Below are 17,113 nucleotides of genomic sequence, written 5' to 3' on the forward strand. Positions count from 1 at the left end.
AAATACTGGCTTTAGTATTGTTGTCAGAAAACCTAGTATTTCAACATAGCATGTTTCCTTACTATGTGATGGCATATTGAGGTCATTTAAATTACATATTGCACCTTTAAATAAAAGTTTAACAAATAAAGATTATTATACAAAGTACTAAAACCCTCTTCTATGAAATTAATGGGATCAATGCGAGCTTTCAGAAACAAATCCATCAACTGTTACAGAAAACGACTGAAAGGATGTTTGTAACTTAAGACACACTTTTAATGCACATGTTTATATTGTGCAATAATTCATTAGTGTCAAATATCTCTCCATGGCACTGTGTGTGATCCCATTATGCTACTTATTGATTGGACAGATGTTCTGAAACAGCCAGATGGAGTGTTGAGGAGTACATTTTCAGATATATGAGCCAATATGTTTGTGTATTTCCCTACATTGCATTCTGCAATCTAATCACATTTGCAAATATCACTGTGTGTGTGTGTGTGTGTGTGTGTGTGTGTGTGTGTGTGTGTGTGTGTGTGTGTGTGTGTGTGTGTGTGTGTGTGTGTTTGTGTGTCTACATGTGCTGTGTTTGGGTGTGCTGATACTGGCAGTTGTGGAAACGTATGTGATCCTGGCTTTAACATGATAAAGCCAGTGATAAATTTAGCAGCCACCTGTGCATGTGCATGTTGTTTGTCTGTGTCATTCTGATGTAGAGCAGGCCTATTAGAGCAGACCTATTAGAGCTATGAATGCTGCATTTGGCCTTTTATGTGTCCCTTCTTCCCTGTCAATTTCTAAAAAAGCCAGGAGAATAGATCATTACCAGTGATAGCCATTGACAAGTAAGAGTTACTTAAAAGAGTATCAGCGGGGATCATTCAGTAGGGTTTAATATTAAATGAAGCACAGGCTCAGCTTCTCGCTCTTCTCTGTGAGGGGAGAACAATGGCCACAATTACTGCTGGGACAGCATGCCAAACCCTTCTGGTTATAATCCTTGGCCAGAGCTGCCTAACTGCTGAGTCATGTTCCACATGTGAGATGTTTTGTTAGTTTTAAGTTCATCCTTAATTTTAAAAACCCATAACCCATGCTAAAGTTGACTAACAAGAGGAATACAAAAATCACCTTTTGATAGAAATTGATCTTAACTCCTTAAAGGGGAACTGTGCAGTTTTTTAGCTAATTTACCTCAACTGAACAGCTTTGGAGTCATTGGAATGACTCACGTTGAATGGTGGTCGTCTCGCTCCGCCCTAGCACGTATGAGCGGAAAAACCACCCTTGTAACTTTCAGCTGGCGAGTCGCCGGACTCAGCATCAGAAAGTGTAGCGTGATATCCGGTCTCGCGATGTAACAAATTGCTTCACGGCACTGCACACATACACCCATTCAGGAACCAGCTAACAAGGTAGCAATGTAGTTTTGAAACAGAAACTTAGAAAAGCATTGTTGGAGGAACAGAGAAAGAGGAAACGGCAGATTGACCAAGCGAGGAGTCAGACACAAGTAAACAGAGGAGCTGACAAAAATCTATTCTGAAGCTGTAGGGGGAGCTCTATAAAAAGAAAATGCGAGAAATGGCCAAAACTGCATAGCACCCCTTTAAAGGTACCCTCCCAGACATACTTACAAGCATTACTTTTTGGTAATGTCTGAAGTTGTACCACAGACTTTTTTGTGGAAAAAATGACTTGGTTACCTTAATTCAAGCCATTCAAGCGCGGTATAGAAAGCCTACATGAAGACATGATTTGTGCCAGTTCTCATTAATCTTCAACGAGCTAAGCTACTTGAGTCTGATTGGCTAACAGCTAGCCAATGAGAGCCTGGCTATCAGCATCCTTTACCCTGCGTAACTGGGCGAGCTCATGAATAGTAATGAGCTCAGGCAGTATGACGTCAGACTGACCAGCTTTTGTAATTGGCCTGATTCCTCCGCCTATTTCTTTTCAGTGGCTAGAGCTGACAGAGGAGGTAGCAGTTCTTTTTCACATTCACAACATAACACATATGGACCTAACATATTCAAAAAATCCAACCTTTAAGAACCCCAATTGTTTTGTGAACCAATAAAGTATCGTAAATAAACAATTGTTCTTCCTTAAAATACATGGGACATAAGTATATATACGTTTAAATTCCCATGGAGGCAGGTAGATTTTTATTATTAAAGGGCAATTTTCATGGATCCAGGATACTATGCATCCTGATAAAGTTCCCTTGGCCTTCAGAATTAAAATAGCCCCACATCTTCACATACCCTTACCTATATACATATACTGGAATAGTTTCATTTCAGTTTGCCTAATAGCTGGTTTGATTTTCATTGAGAGATGATTTTATGGACAACACGTTCTGTGGAGACGTTCTAGCGTCCATACTCTCATCAAATTAACCTAGCGTTTTCTGAAAAAACAACGTGTTTATTTGACTCAATGCAGCAGAATGTAAGTAATTTAGTTTAGTAGATGCATTTCAATTGCACTTCTATTACTATCATTCAGATGTTAATCTAATCTAGAGTATATCCATGGGCTCAAGGCTTACTATGATATTTTGTGGGATACTTCAGAGATCATAAAAGATCCTTTGTATACTGTATATATACTGTATATGCAGTATGTATTTTATTTGTTTCATTTACACTACTTATTCACACATCTTTAAATATATTTATATTTATATACACACATATGTGCCCACAACGGATGTGTTCCTGTATGTGAAAGGCTATCTTACGGTCAACATTTACCTTGACAGTTGGTAACAATCTGTTCCTTTCAAACCTACACAATGGGGTTAGCCATAATTATACAGTACAGGTTTGTTGTTTTATTCTCAGTTTGTATATAAAAATTACTTTACTTCCTATTACATTGTGACCTTAAGGAAAGTCATTTGGCCCTTGGGCCACATAATTCCAAACTGCATTGTGCTCTGGTTTACCTGTCCTGGGGCCAAGTCTACTTAGGCACAGCATAGTATATGGCGGGTGCTTTTCAGCCAGTGAGTTTGTAACAGAAAGATTAGGATGCTGATGTATGAGGATGCTTTGGCAGTAAGGGAGCAGTACAGAAAAATAATGCCTTCAAACACTTAACGGTCTAGCGCCCACGCTATCATCAAATGGACCTAGTGTTTTCTGAAAAAACAGTGTTTATTTGACTCAATGCCGCTGAATGTAAGTAATGTAGTTCAGCAGATGCCTTTCAATTGAACTTCTGTTATTTTCATTCAAATTTTCATCATATTTAGTCTAAATCCATGGGCTCAGGGCTTACTATGATGTACGGGACTAAATTGAGGGATAGTTCAGAGATCATAGAATTCTATAGATTCTTTGTAAACTTGACAATGGCCATACTGACAATTGTTTTCCCCCATTAATTCTAATGTGTCTTACCATCATTATAATCGTCATTGCAAACACTCCCTTCTTGAATTTGGAAACCTATAAATAGTAAAACGAATGAATGATAATATGCCTAACATATTTTAATTAAAGTCTAAACTACCACACGCTAGATTTAAAAAATATTTACTTTTGCTTTTCAATATAGTTGATATTAAGCACTAGCTAGATATTAATACATTTGTAGGATACAATTTATTTAAAGAGTCTATGTTTTTTTCCATGTATTTTCATTTACACTATTTCTACTATCTTTAATTTATTTTCCAGGATATTTGAATGGGGTAAAATGAAACATGGGGACGCAATTGGACAATTTCTATTGGCAATACAATTACAGTTGACAATAAAACGCAAACCAAAATTCTACAGCATGGTCTTTTCCAGTCATTACACCATGCCAAAACACCCTAACTTTATCACAGTCCAAGCATATTAATGAAAACAAAGGAGAGGAGAGTGAGTTACTAAGTTGCAGTTAATAAAAAGGATAAATGTAAGCAGTTCTAACTGTAGGTCAGTGTGCTACCCTGGCAGGTCCGGTGAGCAGCATCAAGAAGGAAGCTCCATGTTTCATGCATGAGGTTGCTCTTTTCTTTCATTTAAGAGCAAAATAGACCAAGCTCATCAGTGCCAAAGGTGGTGTTGATCAGATCACACTGACCTGCTTCTACTGGGCTATCGTAAAACAACCACATGCAGTCAGCAGACCACAGACACCTCTCTTTTGTTACTGGGAACCAGACCCTACTATGGGAAGGAACAACAATAGATGTAATTAACGAGAGAGAAACTGGGGCTAATGAAGAGACACCACATAGATCTGTGTGGCCAAAGTCAGACACTAAACTAGTCCGTTCACTGAACATTTAACAGCTTTTAGCACTTGTTTTAAAAGCAACACTAGAGAACCTTTGGTAACTTAAAATAATCAAATAATACTAAATAATAAATAATGCATTTGCATTGCGGCTCTCTACTGGTTATCTATGCCGGTTCTGTAGTTCCTATCAGACATAACGGGACAATTCCGCTTCCAACCTTTAAGGGGACCAAAGTGGGAAAAGTTACATAGTGTTGCTTTAAAGTTTTTTACACGTTGAGTAATAGAGGATTGTTAGTATTTACATTCCCAAAGTTTGCTAGATGAATGTAATGAAGGCTTTTGTTTCTCTTTCAATGAAATACTAAAGACTTTATTTTGCATTGTGGTCAGGGAGATTGTTTTTGGTGAGAGCTGCTAATAATGTTTATTTACTATAATTCAGCCATTTTTGCCTAACACATGCTTGTCAACCTCTATGGTCATCTGCCAAACGGACCTGTAGTCTGTTGTGAGATCAGTATGCACACAACCAGGCAGGTACTTACACAAGGAAGTGGTAGAGGAAGCATCTCATTCCAGCAGGTCTCTCTAGGAAGTTGTAAACATCCCCCTGCATGCTAGTATTGAGGTAGGGGCTCTGGAAATTCTTTTGATGATGGTGCAGCCAGCTTGAAGGAGGGAGAGGTGGAGGGCCAGAGGTGATGGAGGGCTGGCTGTGTATGGTGTGCAGCGTTGTGTCCTTTGTGTCCGCTGGCGGAGAGCAGGGAATGCCAGATCCATTATTCATTGTTGTGGGGTCCAGTTCCTGTGAAACAGGATAGAAGTGGCATCTGCTAGGCGCAGGAGCCCGCAGGGAGGACCCAGTAGTTGCAGTGCCAATGGAGGCGGCAGGGTTGGCATCCATCTCCTTATCCAGGCTTCGGCTGAGGCTCGCACTGGCATATCCATTGGGTCTGCAACTTATAAAGGAGCTTCTCATCCTGCTGCCATAGTCACGTTGAACATGGCACGTCATGTGAAAGGACTGTGCACGTCTTTCACCCATGGTCAAGTCCAGAGAGGGCCAAGGAGGACTTAAAAGTCCCAGAAAGTCCTGGAGGTTATGACCAAGATTCAGGTCAAAGGGAAGGGTCCGGCAGGATAAGACACCTAGCTAGGCATAGCTAGCTACCCGCTGCAGACAAGAGCTCTCTCTGCTGCACTGGATGTGTGGCCATACCTGCAGTGGAAGAAGTAACATGAGTCTTAAATATAGTATGACTAAAAGTAAGCCTGGCCCTCTAAGCAAGGCCCTTGTTAATGTAGCATTGGTGATGAAAAACACAAGACATGGACACTCTAAAGCTTAGTTTGCTCAACCACCACAAGATTATTTTTCACACACACTGTTATTTCCAAAAAGATTTTAAATATTGGAATACTAATAATGTTCATGTAGGAGCAAATGAGTGAAAGCTGCCAAAAAGAACATTTAAGAGTTTTCTATCTTTATTTGAATGAGCTTATAATGCAGAAAATAGTAGAGGAAAATACTTTTAAGCAACTTTATAAACATCTGCTAATGTAACAGATGGCATTCAAGCATAGAAGAAAACTATTCTTACTCAAACGTAGCATCTGGCAATCCAGATTCCAAAGGTTCCCCTCAGCATGTTACTTTTTAACTGAATCAGAGACCTGTTGGGCTTATAGAGTACTGATGCCGTTTAGGACTTTTCATTGACAGTCCTACTTCTTGCTCTAAGACATACTGTATCTACAGAATGTAAACATGCATTGGTATTCCATGTTTAAAAAGAGAAGCACAAGAGAGGGTATTTTCATTTGGGAGTAAAAGAATCATAGAGACATTACTATGAACTTTTGCAAATGGTTTTACGGGTAGCACGTTACATTGTGGCTTATGAAGATAATACAAGATTAATATGCACTTAATAACCCAGGGAAAGAATAATACACAAGTTAATGTGGCAGCAACGGGTCACCAAACAAGTCCATTTCCGCCGGCTGTCTGAGGATTTAAAATACAAGTGCACTCTGCATTTATAAAAACAATCCAGTGTGTTTACGAGACTACAAGTGACTTTAAGCCACTACGGCTAAAATTACATGTCACATAACAGAAGCTTAAACAACGTACAGGAAGAAAAAAAGTGGACTGATTAAAGCCATAGATAGTTTGCAGCCACGTGAACAATTGTTTTACAGCTTGTCTTACGCGTTTGTCTCTGTTTTCTTTGTTACAGTCCCAGTCACATCTAGGTTAACGTCAAGCACAGTATTTAAGGAAGCATACTAATTCCAGTGGACAGTCACAAAAATCTTTCTCTCCACTACTTACCATAGAAAATAGGTATAATAATGTAAACTAATTATTAGTCCAGGTAATTATTAGCCATAATTGAGTTTGTTAATTACATCTATACCAACAATAACAGGAGATGTAAAGTAGACACAGGGAAGCAGATTGTTTATATGAATTGTGTGAAGAGAAATATCCTAATTTAATGTGTGTAGTAATACTAATTCCTATTGTCTGCAAATTAACCTGTAACTATGTCTGGACAGCTGTCCAGTTGAGAAAAAAAACTTTACATCAAAGCAAAGCGAATTCAACTCCATGATGACGTATGTAGCGTAAATAGCATATCAAAGGGTGGTCAGTATCTTCTCTGGAAAGACACCGAGCCAGGTATAGTGTGATAGATGGCCGGATGTTGACTGAAAGGATCGGAAAAAAAGTCTGATGGGACAAGAGATGTTGTCTAATTGGAGGCAGCCACCCCTGTCCATATCTGTCCTCAACTATGGATTAACCGATGACAGGAGGCACATTCGCTGCTGTCTCTCTGTAGATAGAGTTTCTACCTTTAAAACTATACAATCATGTCATGAGACACACAATGAACTGTCAGACATAGGCTGCTGGGGGACTCTACAGTTACTGAGTAGTATAGTGTGACTTTCCGATACACTGAACCGACCCAGCCATGGAACATAACCCAAATGAAATGACAGCGTGTGGGTTCAAATAAATTAAGAGCACATCGCTTCCAAAAAAACGTACTTTTCCTACTTTCATCTGCTTAACTAACCTCCTGAAAGCAGCCAAGTAAAGCACATGTTAGGGTCTGTTTAATGATGCTGCAAAATCAAACAAAGTCAATATTTGCATCAATTAATGCTACACTGTTCGCAGCTGAGCCCTTCAAGAAGTATATAGCAAAATCGCTATGTCAAGCTAATGAGTCAAATCTTACCTTTAACTTCAAGAACACACCTCAAATTGGAGGAAAAAAATATTAAAAAAAATCTCAGAGGAAGCCAGGAAACAAGTTCGGCTTTTGGTGGTTTTTGTTTGTTTTTAATTTAAAAAAAAAACAACTAAAAAAGACAACAACTAAATTCAGTCGTTAAATAACAAAATGACATAAGTTAAAACTTATCTTTCAGTGCTAAAAAAACAAACAAACACTAACGAAAATACAGCGAAAGAAGTCTTCCGTCGGCTGCTGCCTGAAGGACTAGTCTCTTTGAAGTGCATCGCAGCCTGCGCCTGGACAAATGCTGCGTTCAGGGGTTAGGGGAAATTTTGTAATCACAAAATGTGTGAACAACACAGAGGTAGAGGAGCCTACTCTTTTATTACCGGTACTAGTAGCCAACACACAAAAATAGTATATTTAATATAAATAATAATAAAAATAAATATAAATAATATATATATAATATAATATAAGTATAATAGTATAATATAATAATTATGGGATTATTATTTTTGAAAGTTTAGGCACAGCTGCCAATGTATGGATCCACAGTGTATTTGTGTCAGATTTCATATTCCGTGATTCTTATAATAAACTAACAATTACTTGAATTCCAAATTATTTTTTATTTAATCAAATAATTCTGTATATAAAATGTCATAAAAGAGTGAATACATGTCCATCACAGGTGCCCAGGGCCCAAAAATGATGCCTTCGAATTGCTGCTGTCCTTCCAACATTACAATACCCAAATATATTCAATTTCCAATAATATAAAGCAAAACATGCTCCAAATCTTCCAAGCAGCGAATGTGTTTCCCTTTTTTACTTGCTAAATTACTTCAAGTTTATTTTTCAGTTTTCTTTTATGCAAACAAGTTCAATTTACATTCCGGTTATTCAACACTTATTATACTTCCATGAATACCCAATGTGTATTTCTCACAGCCTTGTTTCTCACAGTATCTTGTTGCTACTTAATTTCCCCCCAAAAATATCAGGACATTCTGTTTTTATTTTCACACGCCCTGTCCAGCATCCCTATGGCATATAGCATGGATTACCAACCGTACTTCCAGGGGCCCCAAAAGCCCCAGATTTACTGTTCCTTTCACACATTAGGCTAAAGCATAAGTATGGCATAATTTGATTAATTGCAATTATTTATGGGTATTTGCAATAGCCTGCTAAAGTAGACTACAGTATCAAACAAGATGGTGCATTATAATGCAATCTTGTGGCCCTGCATTGTAAATGCATGGGCCCTGTGTCAAAATCTAGTTTTATGAGCATCATCATTTTACTTTAAATTGAGACCTAATTGTGCATAATCCTAAATAAAGTTGTTTAATTAAATTAACCTACAGTCACACAATAGAACACATAGACCAGGCCAGGAGCAAGGGTCTGCAGGGAGAAATAGGTACCATGGTACCTATTTCTCCCTTTGAGCCCTAAAACGTGCACTTTCACATTGTTTCGTCAGTGAATATTAAATGAGTCCATGCCTGTGGAGCCTAATGTAAAAGCATAAACACCATGCAATAAACATATCGCCTGACCTAGTTTCCCACTGAAGAGCGAAACGTGCTACGGTTGTCATGAACGTAAAAGGAGAGTTAACTATCTATTCCTTATATTCCCATTACAAACTAGTACACACTGGGCAACCACACCACAAAAAAGAAAAACAACTTTGCAAACTTACCACACGTGCAGGCTCTCCTCTGCTATCCGATAGGCTAAATGCATTTTAAATACTGTCCAACATTCCCACCACTTTCTGTATGCTAATCAACTCAAAGTCTGCCTTAGACATTCCAAGTGTGTTTAAACCTTCCCTTGAAACTGTACATCCATGGTTTAAACAGGTTCTAACCAAAAGAAAGAACGCTTAAGCCTCACTCAGTTACTTTGGGTGTTTTCATTGAGGCTCTGTGCCATTTTCACGACTTGCTACTTTGGAATTATGATGTTACAGGTGTATTTGAACGCACCACATGTTTTAAAAAGCGGCACCTGATGGATAAAAAGCCAATATAAAGCGCTAGTGTAAATATGAATGGAGAAAGGATGTTGCCATACATTTTTACCGAAATATTTTTTAAAGCTGTTTTATCAAAGTAAACCTCCGCTTGACTGAAGTCCCATCATAAAGCACAAGCTGCGATTCCACACCCATCTTCACCTGTAGGGGGCACTAAACACACTCTGCGCCTGTTAAACGTTTTGCAAATCTCACAGTTTGTCCCTTGCTTGTGTCCGTAGTAGTTGGAAAACATGGCTTCACACACAAGCAAGGCATTTCTGTCCCTAGGTCGAATAAATGTTTCTGGTCTTGGACTTCAGAAATTAGTGAGCAGAGTGACATACGCGACGGATGTGTCTATGCAGTCTTCTTATGTAAATAAAGGTGAGTTTCTCTGTCGCTGCTAAATAGTTCACAAATGCATGATTCATGCTTGAAATGCAGTTACCGAGGCCATGGTCAGGTCACGGTGTCTCCTATTCTTTCACAGTGATGCACGCAGTTAGTGTGTAAACTTCTAAACTGGACGCGTGAGGAGCTGTTAAAACGAACATCCCGATTTAACAGCTGTAGTAGTCTCGCGTAGCCAGACCTATCTTCGTGCATTGACAGGGGCTCCTGTGTCTATTTTATTGGTTCATTATGTCACTACCAAGATCACATGTTCTCTCTCTTCCTATTATAATCTACCCACGGTAGGTTGTGCACAAAACTACAAAAACGGATTAGCCTAGCTGAAAGAACTAGAAAACTATATAGCCTATTTACTAGTTATATGGGCTGCAATTGTTGATATCAGTTCATCTGATTATTTTCTTTTCTTTCTGATTATTTTCTCTTTTTAATCAATTCATCGTTTTGTCGAAAAAAACTGATTGTTAATTGTATTTCCCAACGTCCAAGGGGATGTCATCAAATTGTTTGTTTTGACTCCACAATACCCAAATATAGTCAATTTACTATCATAAAAGGCATCCAATGCTCATAATTAAAAAGCTGGAGATAGGTGCAACTATCTTGGGATGTTTGCTTGAAAACTTACCTAATGTCAAAAAATGACTCAATTGTTGCCTATTAATTTACTGTATATTGACATTTATTGTTAAACCAATACACTTTCAGTTCTTATTTACTATATAAATTACAGCAGTAGCTCAGGCCGTTTGGGGACCAGAGGGTAGCGGTTCAAGTCCTGATACGGACTCGGGACTGGTGGCTGCAGAGGTCCCTGTATACCAGGAAACTGCTGTGGTGCCCTTGAGCAAAACACAGGACCTCAACTGCTCAGGATGCTGTGCTGCTACTCATTATTCTGACATCTCTCCACATTTGATGCATATGTGTTAATCAAAAAAAAATAAAAGTAATTATTAATATGAGTAAGTGTATTGTTAAAAATACACAATACAAGTGTTTACAAATAACCATGTTAGCGACATTAAATAAAATGCTTTTACCACATATTTTTGAGACATTTATTCATGCAAGGTTGTGGCTAAACTTGAAACTATGAATTTTAGGCCTTCCTGATAGAGGCGATAGACGATTCTTAAGAAGACCCAGGAGAACTGTAAGTGTGCAACTTTATTTCTGGTTTCCCAATATATGACATTACATATTTCAAATGAGACAAGATATTCATTAACAAATTGGATGATGTTTCTAGCACTGATAATTTTTATAAAAACATTCTTAAATAGTTTCCTAAAGAAAAAGCTTCCTTTTTGTCTTCTATGCTTTGTGTCAGGCAGGGGAGCCTAGGACTGAAAAGATGCCGGTGGATCAGGACTGGACTGCAGTTTATCCCGCAGCAACCCCCTTCAGACCGAACTCTGTCCCCCTGCCTCTGAGGATGGGCTACCCTGTGAAGGGAGGCGTTCCTCCCGAGAAGAAGGGCAACTTGGAGCTGATCAAGGTCAGATCTCGTCACTTGCATAGAATCACAGTCACATACATCGTTGGATGTATGTGACTTTGGTTCACTGAAAATATTTCAATGACAATAAACTGTTTATTGTGGACAAACCCCTCTGCCGAGAAACATACACAGACATAACATGTTTGAAATTATTCATAAATAGGCCTATGTATAAATATTTTTAAAAAGTTTTAAAACATTGTATTCATGTCCTTTTCCCTTTGTTGTCCTTCAGATAACATACACCTACACCTGTCAATGTGCTGTTTGTATGCTCGCATAAGAAAACAGCAGAAAATCTTTGTTATTGTGGCTTCTATGTTTTCACACACCTGAAGAGGATCTAGGCTACGCCCAACACCTGGTGGCAGTCATGCAACAAGTTGTTATGCCAAACGCCAATATAATGCCAGATGAAGAACACACATCTCGAACGTGTGAACGCTGGCAGTTGGAAAAACAACATAATCATGTGGGTGATCCCTGATATTCCCAGGTGGCATGAACGCACCATAAATTGCAGGGCTATTCCCACACGGTTCAAAAAAATAAGATCTTCTACAAGTTTAGCCACGTACAGTTGGCATGGGCTGTATCTGTATGTATCCTATCTATGTAGATTTTACCCCCTAGTTATTATTGTGCTGACTTTATTGTAGCTGGTTGATGCTCTGGCAGTGCTGATGGCTCTGTGCCTGGATTACTGAGCCGCTGCGTCCAGACACCAGCTGTTCCATCTGGACTCGAGCCACTACTTTCACCAGCCACAGCTGGAACCCTGCCGTGCAGCCTAACAATATTGATTTCATTATCTTGCTCTGCCACGAGGGGCTAAACTGCTGGGCATCCCACTCCAGTGTTTGACCTTTGGAATTTTGTGTTACGTTTTCACAATAGAATTCCTTTAAATGACTTATTTTTTGTCAATCCACACAAGGTAACTCACAGTTGAAATGTATCTTTTGCAGATGTCCTCTTTATAAACACAGCACACACATGCAGTTTAGGGGCTAGTGCAGGGTCAAGCATGGTACAGCGCCCCTGGGGTAGTTTACAGGGTTCAGTGCCCTGCTCAAGGGCACCTTGGCCGTGCCCAGGAGGTAAACTGGCACCTCTCCAGCTGCCAGTCCACTTCCGCATGGGGATTTGAACCAGAGAGTTTCTGATTCCCAAGCTTTTCTCTAAACACATGCCATGAATGGGGATTATGAAACATATATTGACATTAAAATACAATATCCTTTACGCCAAGGATAAAGAGGATAGATTTGGTTTACTACACCCTTTTTAAAACCAATGACATCTGGCATTAAATATTTTTATTAGATTTTTGTAGACTCTGTGATGTTTGAGTTTTGCTGGGGTGTAGATATTAAGACTGGAGAACATGTTTGCGTTTTTGATAAATAAACAGTTCTGCATTTGAACATTCACATAATCTCTCTCATAATCTCTTTCAGATACCAAATTTTCTTCATCTGACACCGGCAGCCATCAAGAAACACTGTGAAGCTCTGAAACGTAATTATTTTTAATTGTAAAGAGAAATGCTATTTCTTATTAGGTGGCATTTAGCAGCAATATATTATCAATAACTTAAATACAAATATATATAGGCGTATTCCGGTTATGTAAAAATGTCTTTCTCTGCTTTTAGCATTCTGCACAGAGTGGCCCTCTGCCTTGGACACTGACGCAAAATGTGACGAGCACTTCCCTATCAAAGTGGGAAGCACAGACTATGTGTCTGCAGGCCTGTCTGTCAGAAACCCTTCAGCCCGCATTGTTCATCTCAAAGTGAGTTTCTTTGCTGCTCCGTTTTTTTTGTCTTCTATTTCTATAAATTGGTTTTGACTGCTTTGATGGCCTTTGCTTTAACTGGATTTCAACTATTTGTAGAAAGTCATTTATGCAGAAACCTGACATGTAAAATGAGATTAGAGATTTACAGAGATGTATAATCACCAGCTGACATGTCCCTGTGATTTAGAGAGACGTTTGTTGTCCGGTGACCTCAAACCTAAGAAGTTATGCCATCAAGTCTACAGAGATTACAGCCCTATAGGATTATTTTACATTTAAGACTGTGCAGAAGCTCTCCTATTGTTCTTGTGGTAGTTTAAGTATACAGAAATTTGTGTTTTGTTATTTGACAACTTGTACGTTCACAAAAAAAACTAACAAAACATGTCATCATTGACACATTTGTTGGGACATTTTGATATTCCTCTTAATCCCCCCCACCACTAATCCAGCCATGTGCAACCCTCCCCACAGACCAGAACCATACATGTGAACACGTAAAAAACAAGTATCAACCACAATCCATGAAAAAGAAGATTCACCTTTAATATTCCAAGAAGTTATCAAACACAATATACCAATAATTGGCCAGTTAAAATAGAACAATATAAAGGATTGGCAAGAGATTTTCTACATGGGTCATAAACAAAAGCAGATCCTTTGCTAAATACAGCTAATATTTGAACAATCACATAGTTTTATGTGAAGGTGTTGGCCTCATTGTTTTAGTTTCGCTGGTTGATATAAAGGGCAGAAAAGAGCCAAACACAATTTTCTTGGTGGCTGAAAAGTCCCTCATCTGGCTTAACTATGCCAAAGAAAGCTGTTCTTATTTTGTTCCATTTTATCTTTGCTGCTTGTATCATTTTCCAGATGTGGACAATAATACTGTTCTGCAAAACCTAAATAAAGTTTTTGTTTCTTGGATGAGGCTACATGTTTAGATGTAGATACAGGAATTTGAACTGCCTTTTGACATTTGTCATTTTCCCATGTGGAAATGTGTTATTTCTACCATTACTCACTAGCCATCTGCCCCACTGAAACGTTGCTTTAGATTACATCAGCATGGTAGGAATTATTCAGACATTAATCCCAGAGGATTAGGTAGAAAAATAAGATTAAAGGGCAAATCTCACATTTTCAGTTTAACGAAAATGCAATCAATATTGAACGGTGAGTGAACGTAGTAGTGTTGCATTTTTCTTTATTTTGTCGTGTATTTAGGCATGGTGAAAAACCTAGAAACAAAATGCCCAAATGCCAGATCTAAAAAAAATGTAACCAGAGAATAAGTATTTTCATCAATACAGACAAAGCACCATGTAGATTAAAAATCAAACATTGTCCTTAGTTTGGGTTGTGGTTTTATTTGATCTAGAGACAGAGATTCAGACAGGAGATATAGTACATAATGAAAGCCTGTCTGCCCTTATCTTGTTGTCTGTGTATTTCTCTTTACATTGCAAAGCTTTATGTGGACTAACAGCTACCTAAACTTTTTCTCTCTAGTGGTAATCTAATTGTATCATTGCCATCGCAGGTAAAACTGTCCAGTTTAAATCTGGATGACCATGCACGCAAGAAGATGCTTAAACTAGTTGGGGAGAGATACTGCAAAGATACTGATGTCCTCACCATTACAACTGACAGGTAAACACTCCTCCTTTATGGTCCAATATGGTCTAATAATAAAATGAGCAAGAAAAAACAAATGCCCTGAACCTCTTCTCTTTTGTCTTTTCTTCCCTCCCTCTACCAGCTGCCCGTTGAGACAGCAGAACCATGACTATGCCATGTACCTGTTAACTGTCCTCTACCACGAGTCTTGGGTGAGTTGAAAATATTAGTTTTTTTTCTCTCCTCTGCTCCACTGAACCCAGGTAGATGCATCAGTCTCAGTGATCGGATATGGGAATAGTGCTTAGCTGAGACACCTGTGCCTTTTTTTCTGTCCACTCCCTCTCCCTGTTTGTTTATTGACCTTATATCCTCTTTCATCAAGTATCCATACATTTAAGTATGCTATATTAAAGGCTATCACTGGGCTTGCATTAACTTTTTTAACACTTGATGTATTATGCGTTATAATTCATCAGTGTAAAGCTACTGCTAGCAAAGTTATTACTTTAACTAAACATGCTAGTGTTATGAAATAAGTCAAAATAATGCATGTGGGACTTTTGTGTCTAGAGGTTCCAACATTTTTTTAGATATTTATTTTTTTAATAGATTTATTACCAATTGCATGTACCTAACCTTATAGTCTATGTTTTTTGTGATAAATATATTTTCTTTCTTCTCTCATTTTGGTTTGTATCTGTTAATCTGGACTGCAAACTGCTGCGTACAATTCCCCTACAGGGACAAATAAAGTTGGATTGAGTTGAATGTTCAAGCCTTAAATGTACAGGTTGGTGTGAGCTGAAGTGTTGGAATGGCACTGAACTGGCATAATAGTGTGCTTTAAGATTTTCTAAAATACAAGAAAGAAGAGTATTCTATTTGAGGAGTATTAATCTATTTGAGGAATAAAATATTCTACACAAATGAAATTCTTTACAAGATGTGTATTCCTCCATCTGCATCTTTCTCTTTTGGTGACATGTACATATGGCTGGCGACATGGCCCAGTACCTTTCACCAGGGGAATTCTTGTCCATCTTGCTCTGCGATCTGAGCGACTGAGCCCATTAGGGAGGTATCAGACTTGAATAGGCAGAAGGATGGCAAACGGCAGCATTGTCCAGTTGACATTTCTCCACAGACTAGGGGAAACAGACTACCCTATCAGGTGTTGGCCCTGATACTCTTAATTCACATTAAGCCAGCCATGCCACATCAGAGAGGTCTGCCACCAGGTCATTATCCCCAGTGCTCTTCACATGAATTTGCAGCCAGCCACATAAAAGAAAGTGACTCTCCTTATTGTGCAACCTTTGCCTTTAGGAGCTTTTTCTGTCATGGCTTAGTCACATTAAAAAAAAAAAATTCTCACAGTTGGGAAAGAAGTTCGAGCCAGGAAGCAGAACACTGTCCACTGCCCTTTTAGACTCACAATGGAAGGCACAGTGCTTGTCCAGCAAGCTTGTGGAAGCTGTGAGAGTGGCGTTGCGTTCAGGTTGTAACGCTAGCCCACAAAGAGGCCAATTGTTATCAGCCACTGAGGTGATTTTATCTCCCCACTCAGGGAGATGGACCTTCCCTGCTAATTCCAGTTCCAGTGCTAATCCAGGCCGGCGCTGGGGCTGACCCCTCAAAGCTGCCGCCAATGTGGAAGGAAGTTTACCACTAGAGGCACTCCATCTAAGTTAGTGCCTCTATGCCCAACGCCTGTCCTTGCTGTGAAATATAAATGTTATTTGTCAGGTACACAAAATCGATCAGGAAAACAGGTGGTTTGTCTCCTGGCAATTACTTATTCTGTCTAGTGACAAAACAACTTAGTAATGGATGCAAGGACAGACATGGTGTCCCTGCTGTCATCCTTGCATTTAATTTAGCATATTTTATTAAATTCACAACCACATCAAGAAGAAGGTTGGAACTTTGCCAGCAACACATGACTAAGTCAGTTTGTATGAGGATGATCTGCAGATCCTTCTTTGTTGTAGCGAGGCACACGACAGAAAATGTTTTTATCTAAAACTAATACTATTTATTAGGCCTTCATTATTTCAAAGGAAGCTACTGATGTATTCCCAAGTATCAAGTTCTCCTCACTCACTAGGGCGTGGACTTGTTCCAGATGGGATGCGGTGCAGATAAGATATGTATAGCAGTAATGATGGTCATTAACCTCAAACACCTGTAGTGCAGCAGAGCTGAGGCTCTGTCGATGACCTGGTTTAAGCTGCTGCACAATGG

General features: G+C 38.9%; 2 protein-coding genes and 1 long non-coding RNA gene across 6 annotated transcripts in view; 1 reads left to right on the forward strand and 2 right to left on the reverse strand.

Moving 5' to 3' along the window:
* Positions 1-502, reverse strand: part of LOC116693920 (uncharacterized) — a 17,478-nt gene extending 16,976 nt beyond the window's left edge. Inside the window, exon 1 of the long non-coding RNA XR_004333032.1 lies at positions 473-502. This is a non-coding gene — a long non-coding RNA (uncharacterized LOC116693920). The remainder of the gene's footprint in view (positions 1-472) is intronic.
* The window catches only part of kcnq1.2 (potassium voltage-gated channel, KQT-like subfamily, member 1.2), a 191,783-nt gene extending 184,017 nt beyond the window's left edge, over positions 1-7,766 (reverse strand). For 3 of the 4 annotated variants that reach the window (XM_032523241.1, XM_032523242.1, XM_032523238.1), the window contains exons 1-2: positions 7,491-7,766; positions 4,776-5,449 (exon numbers count right to left, since the gene is read on the reverse strand). In XM_032523241.1, the coding sequence (XP_032379132.1) occupies positions 4,776-5,275 (500 nt within the window). In that variant the 5' untranslated portion in view covers positions 5,276-5,449; positions 7,491-7,766. Of the gene's footprint in view, positions 1-4,775; positions 5,450-5,834; positions 5,984-7,490 lie in introns of those variants that run through there. The other variant, XM_032523239.1, reaches the window with a different exon arrangement.
* Positions 7,767-9,734: 1,968 nt separating this feature from the next.
* The window catches only part of mrps35 (mitochondrial ribosomal protein S35), an 8,700-nt gene continuing 1,321 nt past the window's right edge, over positions 9,735-17,113 (forward strand). The window contains exons 1-7 of the mRNA XM_032523244.1: positions 9,735-9,909; positions 11,046-11,095; positions 11,273-11,440; positions 12,904-12,964; positions 13,101-13,240; positions 14,790-14,899; positions 15,009-15,078. Of these exons, the coding sequence (XP_032379135.1) occupies positions 9,777-9,909; positions 11,046-11,095; positions 11,273-11,440; positions 12,904-12,964; positions 13,101-13,240; positions 14,790-14,899; positions 15,009-15,078 (732 nt within the window). The 5' untranslated portion in view covers positions 9,735-9,776. The remainder of the gene's footprint in view (positions 9,910-11,045; positions 11,096-11,272; positions 11,441-12,903; positions 12,965-13,100; positions 13,241-14,789; positions 14,900-15,008; positions 15,079-17,113) is intronic.

This window comes from Etheostoma spectabile, chromosome 8 (assembly GCF_008692095.1).
Source record: "Etheostoma spectabile isolate EspeVRDwgs_2016 chromosome 8, UIUC_Espe_1.0, whole genome shotgun sequence".
In the NCBI taxonomy this organism is placed as follows: domain Eukaryota; kingdom Metazoa; phylum Chordata; class Actinopteri; order Perciformes; family Percidae; genus Etheostoma; species Etheostoma spectabile.